Genomic DNA, 10624 nt, shown 5'->3' with positions numbered 1-10624 from the left:
ATAAAAATAAAATATCTTCTTGTGTTCTATTTAGTAAAAACACGTGATTACACAATTGCTAATTTAAAAAAAAAAACAGAGCTTATAAAGTCATCAAAGTACTCTTTCACTCTGAGGAGTTATATTTTTTAAGAGCACTCCGAGAGCTGGCGTTATTTACATTCTTCTCATAAAATAGTTTATTTGTGTTGATGGCGTTATTCTTAGTTTTATCACTCCGAATTTTAAAATGATGCGAAAAATATTTATCATACACATTTTTAAGCAGACACAAATTTTAAACAACAAACCGCAAATCTTCTTACGCCATAATTTTAATTCAGAAGCTGACAATAGAGAAAAGACCGAATGTAGAAAAATCGATGACAAACAACCAAGCAAGGAAGCCACGTGCAGTGACCTGTCAGCATTCCAACAAGTTGCCTGCAGTCCCATCTGCTCAGTGAGAGCAAAAAACTAAATAGAGCAGCATGAGTTTTGCCCATCTGCATCCCCTCGATACCTCCTAGCCATTGCTGAGCGAAGTATTGACCCAGTTTCTGATGGTGGTTTCGATGGCCAAAGTGGGAAGTGCTTTGATTGGTTGCAGATCGAGGAATGCCTGGTCTAAGCCAGCTGTTGCCAAATGGACAGATGTCTCATTATCATTGCAGACACGCAAACTCCTTCCCCTCCACCTATTTTCAAGCCAATAATCCATGGCTTTGAGGGAGGATTCCAATTACCTCAGCTTGGAAGACCGAAGCTTATTCCCCAAGAGAAAATTGAAGCTTATCCCCATTAACTTCGAAATAGACCCCAGATCCTTACCCAGAGTCAATTTTGGACCCATCAGTGAAGATTCGAGTCAGCATTCAGCCTCAGGGATTCAACATTATATAATGTCTATAAATGTAATGGTGTCGTACTATCCTGTAGCATTGAAAATACACAAGTGCTAAAATCTCTGCCGCCAGCAATTTCCGCCTCGCCCCACTCAGTTTTATACCAACATCCGTTTCTTTTCAGTGAAGCAGTGTGTCAAGAGCACTGTACTCCACTCAAAAAATTAAAGTTAAATAAACAGGCTTTCAAGCAACCAGTTTGGTTACTATCAAAACCAGATAAATTTTCGTGGACCCCCATATTTTTTCACGTCAACGTAAACCTCCCTCGAGTCTCCCGTGAACCCTTGGACCACTTTGGGAATCACTGTCTTTAAGTGATGCTACACACACACACACACACACACACGGGTTTTTCTTGGTACGACAGTGATTCTTGTTGATTTTATATTTAAAATAGCATCGCTGGTTTAGTATAAATTTTAGAGCTGGTCGGCTTAGACTTTAATCAATCGAATTATTCGCTAATGTTACGAGCTTGAAAATAATGAAAAAAATGGAAATTAAAAAAACGTTAGTTGCACTTATATTAATATTTGTATTAAATATTGTCCAAATCGCTGTCGGCGATGGAATGGTGGAAGTTTTTGGTTGGAAGCAAATGGATTTTTATAACCGTGGCGAGCAACTTCTATATGGGAGTGGAAATAGAGATGGTGGACATAAGAGTCGCCCGCTCCGTAAGTAAATTAATTTCAAATTATCGATATACCTATGTACATATCGCACACCAAGATCTAAAGTGCGATCAACTAAAAAAAAACGATTTTTTTTTAAAAACGTGAAAAACTGATTATCTTATCTCTGTGTACTGCAGGAGTTTTCCGTCTTAATCAATGCTTTTCAAATGTACACAGAAGACATACGTTTTAGGGATCTTGCGTTGTAATCGTATATATATTGGGGTTTAAATTTTGATTTTTTAAGGTATTTCTCTTTTGTTTGACAAATGTATTTACATATATGTATTTGTGAGTTGTACCCCTTTTGGTGAATTTTTAGTAGAATTTCTTTTAATGAGTCAATGCCAGGCGAATTTTAAAAATTTTGTTTGAATTTCCACACACATTCTTACATATTTTGACAGTTTATGCCGCCAAAGCAAAAACAAAATACATGTAAGTTTTTGTTTTTGTACTCCTGCTATCACCTTATATAAATTCGCCTTGAGTCAATGTAAATTTGTACTGAGTTAACACTAAGAAAACACCAGTACACAACATAAAAAATACACATATTTATTTTTAGTAATATAGCATACTTGTATATATATGGAATATATGTATGTATTAAAAAAAATAAAAGTAATGACAGTCTTCTTATGTCCTCCTCCTTTGTAGGTGCACTTGTCGTTAGCTGAGTTAAGTGACATTTTGACCAGTTTTCGATTTTTTCTTTTGTTTATTTAATGTTTATAATCTTTTTACAAAACTCTAACATATGGCATAACCAGCACCAAATAAATCCACATTCCCAACTTCGTACAAAAATTATAAACATTTAAATTTTTTTTTTTGCTGACGGTGCTTGGCATTTTTTTCCATGTAAAGTATGCTCGATATTTATTTTTGCCTAGTCCCTTCAGCAAAGAAATTTAAAAAAAGTCATCGCGATTTTCTAGTCTTGAAATTTGCACTCTGACCTAATAAAATTTAACGGGCAATAAAACTGCGTAAATTTTTCTAAAAATTCTGAATAAAAGGTTTGAAATTTTTGGGTGTAATTGTGATCGAAGTTTGAAATGTGGATTTATTGGGTGGTGTTTAACCCCGGAAGTGCTTCGCTCTTTTGACCCTGTTTGCGGGCTTGTTGGTCGAAACGACTAACACCAACTTTGAATTTAAATATGTAACAAACATGAAGCAGTTAAAAAGGAAAATACATTTTATGATTTTTAGTTCTTTGTAGTTTTTAAAACACATTAACAAAATATTAAACACACATTCTTTTCTCTGTTACATATAATAAACAAAAAGGTAAATGACTTCAGAGAGAGGTACGAAGCGAAACGCGATTTTTGTTAGTCGAAACGACAGCGAAGCATGTCCTTTTATAAAAAAAATTATAAACATTAAATAAATAAAAGAAAAATAGTCAAAACTGGTCAAAATATCACTTAATTGAATCAGCTGACCACAAGTGCACTTAATACAAAATAGTATTACAAAATAACTCAATGTAAAAAAATATGTGAAAAAAAATTAAGTGAACATCCCAAATCACATAATAGGTAATTTTAAATAAGTGTAATTTGCCAAACCCGCTGCAAAATTATAAACGCACCCCATATTGACAAGTTTTAATAACTTATTTGTTTGTTATTTAATTTTATAGATATATTTTTTAATAAAAATATAGTTTAGCCGTATAAATCGAACTTTCAAACTTTGTGCAATATTTAAAAAATAAGTCTTCTTAAAAATGTAAAGTATTTTAATTAGATTTCAATTTTAGTATGATAAAGTGCAAATTTGAAGTAGCTAGGATTTATAGTGGATTTTTGGCAATTTTTTGTTTAAGCTACTATTTCTAGTTTTCCTCTGTACCTACTTATGCAATGATCAAGTAACAATGTTAACATACACACACATACTAATATTTCCCTTACTTATTTGTAAGTTATTGATATGCAATCACTCGACGACGGCGATTGGGATTAACCAAGGTTTTGTGCGGTCAAGAAGCACAAAATATTCATATTCAATATATGTACATACATTAGACTGCATCAAAAATCTCATTATTACGTTTTCGTTCACAATTTTTTTAAATTTTTTAAAAATATTTTTTATGCAAATTTTTTAAGCTTAAGTCGTTTTGTCATTCGAGGGATTTAAAAAGGAACAGTCCAGCGCCTTCGTCTTGGTCTGCAGGCTGTATCGGAGATACAGCCGCTAAATTTAAACGTAGAATACGTCGTATGGTTAAGAGCATATCCAAGTCAAAAACGAAAGCACACACTAAGAAAAAAATATCGATAACAAAAGCGATAGTAATATCGATAAAAAATCGATATCAATATCGATATCAAAATCGATAATAATATCGATAACAAAATCGGTAGCAAACTCGATAACAAAATCGATAAAAATATTGATAACAAAATTAATAAAAATATCGATTACAAGATCTATCATAAAATGGATTACAAAATCGATTACAAAGTCGATAACAAAATCGACAAGTATATCGACATCAAAAGTGATAACAACATCGATAGCAAAATCGATAAAAATATCGATAGTAAAACTGATAAAAATATCGATAACAAAAGCGATAACAATATCGATAGCAAAATCGATTAAAAATATCGGTAACAAAACCAATAAAAGTATTGATGACAAAATCGATGAAAATATCGACAACAAAATCGATAGCAAAATCGATAACAAAATCGATAAAAATATCGTTAAATAATCGATAATAAAATCGATAACAACGTGGATAACAATATCCATAACAAAATCAATCAAAATATCGATAACAAAATCGATAAAAATATCGACCATTAAATCGATAAGTTCCGAAAATATCGATAGCAAAATCAATAACAGTATCGATATCAATTTCGATAACAAAATCGATAAAAATATCGATCACAAAACCCACAAAATATCAGTTATTATATCTATAAGTCCCAAGAATCCCGAAAATCGCTAAAATCCCGAAATAGTTCCCAGATTGAGTCTCTGTGCCTCTATCTATATCCTTTTCTCTACAACTACCTTTATTTTAATCTTCCTTCCTCTATCTTCATTTATACTTTATCGGTATCCTCATCCTCATCTTTTTCTTTATATGTATTTATCTTTGTTTTTATTTTTATGTTTATCATATTTTTTATATACATATTCCCCTTCACCTTTGCCCTTATATATAAAAGTAAAGTGTTTAAATTTCCTTTGTTCTTAATTTTTGGCTTTATCTTTGCGGAACTTTGTTTTTGTTTTTATTTTTACCTTTGCCTTTATCCTTTTCTTTATCAATGTACGTACTCACCTTTACTTTTATTCTTCGATTGGTCTTTTTCTAAGTGTTGCTTCACTTCAAAAAGTTTTCGTGTATATATATTAGTATAAAAAATAGAAACAGATCCACATTAACTGCAATCAACATATGTACATACGCTGTGATTAGGTTATAAATATTGCTCCATTTGTTAATCAAAAGCCGAAATATGTACTTACGCACACATACATACTTTTTGTCTCCTTCCCACACTTCCAACATATGCACGTGTTTGCAAAATGATGACGAGGTGATTTTGTATGGAAAATCATTTATGCCCATATATTTGAATAAAATAAACATATATAGAAGATATCAACCAATACTTCCCATATACCAAACGAAAGGAAAACTCTTGAATTTTTGATTAAAGAAAACAAAAACAAAATCATTCGAGCGGTTTTCGAGCATTTTGGTAATGAAAAAAATTTGCAAATTTATTCAACAATTTTTTGCCTTAAAATGCTCAATATTTGTAAAATTTATATAAAATTTGTACCCGATAATATTTCTACTGCTCCAAAGAACCTATATCCCGAAAATGAAAGTTATATATGCCAACAATAAGTTGCTAGAGCACTTTAAAGGCTCAAAATTGACCCCAAAATAAGGCAATGTTTACCGTTGTTTTTACGACAGAAACCGAATTGGTTATTTACAAAAATGAATCTGTCGACAGGTTTGGGATTTTATCTTTGAAACGCCACACTTTTCTTTGAAATCGCTTTATTAGTTCTCGTGCAATAAGCGTTTTTGTGAAGCTCTAAAAATTACAACTACAACATTTGAACATAGCCCCCATACCTTAAGGTAAGACGTATTCTACGTCAAAAAAAAAATCTTTGAGAAACTATTTGTATTCATAAAAACTAAATTTTGGAGGTATTTTCAAATTGGTCCAGCTCACGTAAATCTTAATATATTTCCGAAATATTTTGGTGGACGTCGTAAAATATAATAGATTTTATAATTCCAATGGAAAAACAGTACCGATTTTTTTGTATGGGGAGTGATGCAGTCTAATGTACATATGTATATAAATATGTTTGTATGTATGAGATTTAAACTGTTTGGTTTAGCTATTGCGTGAACTAATGAGAGTGTGAGAAATAGGTATTTAAACTTTATTAAAAACAATACAGTTTTTTTACAATATGAAAAGCTTTATGCATAGGCAAACCTACATACATACTTGCTTGGTTGATGCCACGAGTACATTTAGTCGCCTTGAACAATCGCAAAACGCTTATAATTTCTCTAGCGTTAAAAAAAGGCAAAATGTTTTAATCGATTTTCCCGCCATTCTGGAAAAGCACCTTAATTTCGTTCCAACCATCAAAAACTAAAATATTTGACATACTTTTCAACTTTCCGAAAACCATCCCAGCAACTGCAATTGCCAGTTGCCATCTGCAATATTGTTTCGGCAACTAGCAAAGCAACTGAAGTTCGGTTGCCATCGACAATCGACCCATTGGACTTACATATATGGTTTTTGTCAGAATGTCGTGCCCCTATTATTTTTCTTATGACTGTACATACATTTGTATGCTAGTAGGTTAACCAAATGTCCCTCTCATCGATAAGGCGCAATGCGAGCTATGCGGGACCGACATAAGGGCCAGAGAGGGAAGTGATGCGTATTTTCCGGAATAAAAAGCGAGATGTCGAAATGTGTGAGTTTGAAGAGCTTAAAATGTTGTCCGACAAGAAAATTTTACCAGGAAGTTAGGCGGCTTACGAAAGGTTTCAAGACCAAGGGAAATTCCTATAAGAACCGATGTCCAGAAGGTGCTTAAATTAAGAAGGCAACACTTTTCCATCCTATTGAGCAGTGAAGATGAACCCGAGCTCTCAGTTGAAGACGATGGAATTGTTGCATCCGACCTTGAGTATGTACGAATAGACATTTCTTGTGGATCTGACGGTCTACCAGCTGAGCTATTCAAGCGCGGCGGTGATAAGTTGAGCCCTGGAACATCCACCACAGAACAAGTATTCACCGTACTCAACATGTTGGTACAGATCCGTGAGAATAGGATCGACACACACCACCCATTTTTCGATTTCAAAATCGCTTTCGACAGCACTAAAAGAAGTTGCCTTTATGCGAGGTTTCGGACAGAGCGACTACATTTCGTGCTATTTCTTTAATCTGATGTTGGAGATGATAATAAAAGCCACCGAACTTAACCGTTCATGCACAATTTTTCGCAAAAGCATATACATAATTGCTGGCGTTAGCCGACGACATCGACATTATCGGTGAAAACAATGCTACGTGAATGAGGACAAAACAAAGTATCTCCTTTCATCAGACAAACAGTCAGCGCATAGGTCCGTCGAAAAGTACAGGGTGTCCTAGGTCGAGTTACCGACTTCCGGGCTGGAACCTTCACATACGATAACGCATTACTCGTCACGTAAAAACAAATTTTTCGGATTATGACAAACGTGAACGTACTCTTTATCCCATTCCACTAACGCCTGACATATCACGTAATTTTCTTTCTTATGGTTTGCGATCCGTGAACGGATGCTACCATTCGAGCCCGGGGTTGAACTGGAATTCCATTCCGGAAATCCGTTTCGGAAAACGGTTCCGACAAAAGTTTCGGTCGAAACTGGATGTCGGTAATACGACGAAAGCATCCTTGACTTGATAATTCGTACTTTTCGTTTTCCAATAACAACATCTTTGTCCATTTTAGAAGTTTAGGACGAGTTGTGGTTCAACGATTAGTTAGAAGTTAAAAAAGGCACTTCCCAGAAAAACTCACACCCCTATTGCGAGTGTCGACTAGTAGTAGATAAACGACTCTTATTCGAGTATCGATTTTCCATGGTACTGTGCATGTCGATTTCTCATTCAAAAAGCGGCTGTTAATAGTTTTTTAACGATCATTTTTCTACAACTGTTTGTTTGTAGAAGGATAAGCGACTATTAACTATTCACACGCACTTATTGAACGAGAAAACGACTTTGAAAATGCCACGGACTAACAGTCGTTTCTCTACCACAAGTCAACACTCGCAATAGGGGTGTCAAACAAAGGTTACGTACATATTTTTATCCGGAGAATCAGAATCTGTAGCAAAACCATGTATATAAATGGATTTCCAGTCAGTTTAACCCGCTTCCGGTCGAAAACGGATGTCGGTAATACGGCCAAAAGATAGAACATCCTCGACTTGGTAGTTCATAATTTAACGTTTTCCAATAAAAAACATTTTCCTACATTTTAGAAGGGGTGGACGGTTGGTCTAGCACACCACACTTGTATTATTTTTCGAGGGTAAGAAACTGACTAAAAACTTCAAAGCCGTTTTTTTAATTGTATTTTGTCAGTTATGACATTACTAAAATGAAGTAACATGTTCTTACAAATAAGACTATGAAGGTTACTTAAATTTTTGATGTTAGTATATCTAAGTCCACTATCATTTTCTAGTTAAAGTTTTAACCAATATTCTTTTACAGCTGGCACGATTGTCTTTCCTGATCGGCTGCGCAGCTTGGCTAATCTTGAACAGAGAGACAAACGTGCTGCCGATGAGCGAATAACTTCGCGCGATGAAACGAATATAGTTTTTGAGCCTCGTATCAACGATGTGCAGGCGAATGCTTCCTACATTCCATACAACAATGTACCGATGGGTGCAACCCATCATAACGGTCGTTTGTTTGTGACAATGCCACGACGACGCATCGGCATACCGTCCACCCTCAATTACATTGATTTACAGAAGGACGGCACACAACATAGTCCCAAATTGCATGCATATCCCGATTTTGAAACGAACTATTTGAATGTGAGTCTGATACTTGTAACTGTATTACATTCGTCACCTGAAAAGTAAAAAAAGCCGTATCAAAGAACATTTTTTTTTTGTGCATAGAACAACATTTTTTTTTTTGCATCATGATTCATCAATCGGAAAATGTTCATTTTTTGGTTTGTTACGGCCTTTGCATTTCAGCTCACGATATGTAAGTATATTTTTGCATACTAGTGCTATACACTGAATTCGTTTACCGTTAGCCGAACTTCGAACCAAATTCAAATCGCATCATTTCGGTATATCGCACATCGGTGGACGCTTGCCAGCGCCTATGGTTTATCGATACCGGCATGCTTGAATATCCCAGTGAGTTCGTTTATTTATTTTTTATATACTCGTAGTTTTTCTAACTTTCATAGGCAAATGCATTTACTATTTTTATGTCCTATAGATAATCGCATGCAGGTACAGAGGCCAGCAATTTGGGTGGTTGATTTGACGAATGATCGTGTTTTACACCGCTTCGAAATTCCCGCAAACGTCGTGGATACCGGACGGGGTCTTGCAAGCATTACGGTGGATGTTAATGAGCGTCGTTGCAATGATGCTTTCGCTTATATACCCGATTTAGTAAATCGACAGTTATTCGTTTTTAGGTAATAAGACTTGCAAAATGTTGTACACATATTGGCAATGTTATTAATTAAGAGCTGCTATATTTTCAGCCTTAAAGAGAACCGCATTTGGAGCTTTAGTCACAACTATTTCAATTTTGAGCCACTAGCTGGCGATCTGCAAATCGGTGGCCAAACCTTCCGTTGGGATGATGGCATCTTCTCCATCACACTTGGTCCATATGGCCCTGACGGTTATCGGCCCGTTTACTTCCATCCCATGGCCAGTAATACAGAATTTGTCGTCGATAGCAGTGTGCTACAGAATGAAGCGAATGCAGCGCGCAGCGATCACGGCAATGATTTCCGGCCATTGGGCAGGCGCGGCGTCAACCGACAATCCACAATGCATCAATATGACCCGCGCACGGGCATTATATTCTATGCGGAAATACAACGGAACGGTATTGGTTGCTGGAATACAAATAAATCATTTTCACCACAAAATCATGGCACAGTCGCAAAGGATGCGCAACGCATGATATACCCCAGTGACTTGACGGTGCGTTGAACATGTGTAGAGTTGAGTTGCGTGAGTTAAACGCTTTTTTTTTTAAATATTGTAATCTCGTTCGCAGATTGACGAAGATGGAAATATCTGGGTGATGACCAATTCTATGCCAATATTCATTTATTCTACGTTGGATACAAATGTAGTGAATTTCCGAGTGTGGAAGCAAAATGTTTTTGAAGCTGCAAGGAATACAATTTGTGCACCTTAGGGGCCAGTAACAGCGAACTTTATTAACACATTCACGAAATTGTCGAGAAATATTTTACCTATGATGAAAATGCAAAATTTTCACTTCCGCTGCCAAAGTAGGTAAAATTTTGTGGTCGGTAAATTTCGAAAACTACCTTGTTGTGTAATAGAAAACTATAATAAGCATACATATTCGTTGTTTTAAAATTCTTGCAGACTTTCACCATTGATACAAATAAATAGTAAGCCTGTTCCAGGTACGACACCTTATTACGTAAGGGTTATTAAAGATGAAAATAGCCTTTCCTGTAAATCCTGTCCTGCAAATCCTTGAACAGGCAAGCAAATACATTTTAGTTACTTTCCCATTATTACCAGCTGCGAATGTGTTAAATTAGATAGCTTGTTGATGAACGAATTTTTTTCCAACTTTCCAAAACCTATGTATACGAATATTTGTATTAAAGGACAAGTAAATATAAGTTTTGTTTAATATTTCTAGAATTGAGTATATTTTTTATTGCGATTCAAACAAAATAACATACACAAAATGTGTAAAAAAAAGTTAAGTG

General features: G+C 35.0%; 1 protein-coding gene across 2 annotated transcripts; it reads left to right on the top strand.

Annotated features, from left to right (window-relative positions):
* The first annotated feature begins 1293 nt into the window (after positions 1–1293).
* On the top strand, positions 1294–10408 carry LOC108363995 (L-dopachrome tautomerase yellow-f2-like). Of its 2 annotated transcripts, XR_001847685.1 has the most exons (7): positions 1295–1564; positions 8374–8705; positions 8936–9041; positions 9127–9331; positions 9401–9851; positions 9928–10168; positions 10269–10408. XR_001847685.1 is itself a non-coding variant. In XM_017617537.1 (6 exons), the coding sequence occupies exons 1-6, from the start codon at positions 1372–1374 to the stop codon at positions 10069–10071; spliced, it is 1431 nt and encodes a 476-aa protein (XP_017473026.1). In that variant the 5' UTR covers positions 1294–1371; the 3' UTR covers positions 10072–10322. The 2 variants fall into 2 exon arrangements, 1 of the variants encoding a protein (XP_017473026.1); XM_017617537.1 differs by having other exon boundaries at positions 1294–1564; positions 9928–10322.
* Positions 10409–10624: the final 216 nt, after the last annotated feature.

The sequence above is a fragment of the Rhagoletis zephyria genome, unplaced genomic scaffold (genome assembly GCF_001687245.7).
Source record: "Rhagoletis zephyria isolate East Lansing unplaced genomic scaffold, Rhagoletis_zephyria_1.1 Rzeph_scaffold_01432, whole genome shotgun sequence".
Classification (NCBI taxonomy): domain Eukaryota; kingdom Metazoa; phylum Arthropoda; class Insecta; order Diptera; family Tephritidae; genus Rhagoletis; species Rhagoletis zephyria.
This window is presented reverse-complemented; position numbering and strand designations above follow the sequence as displayed.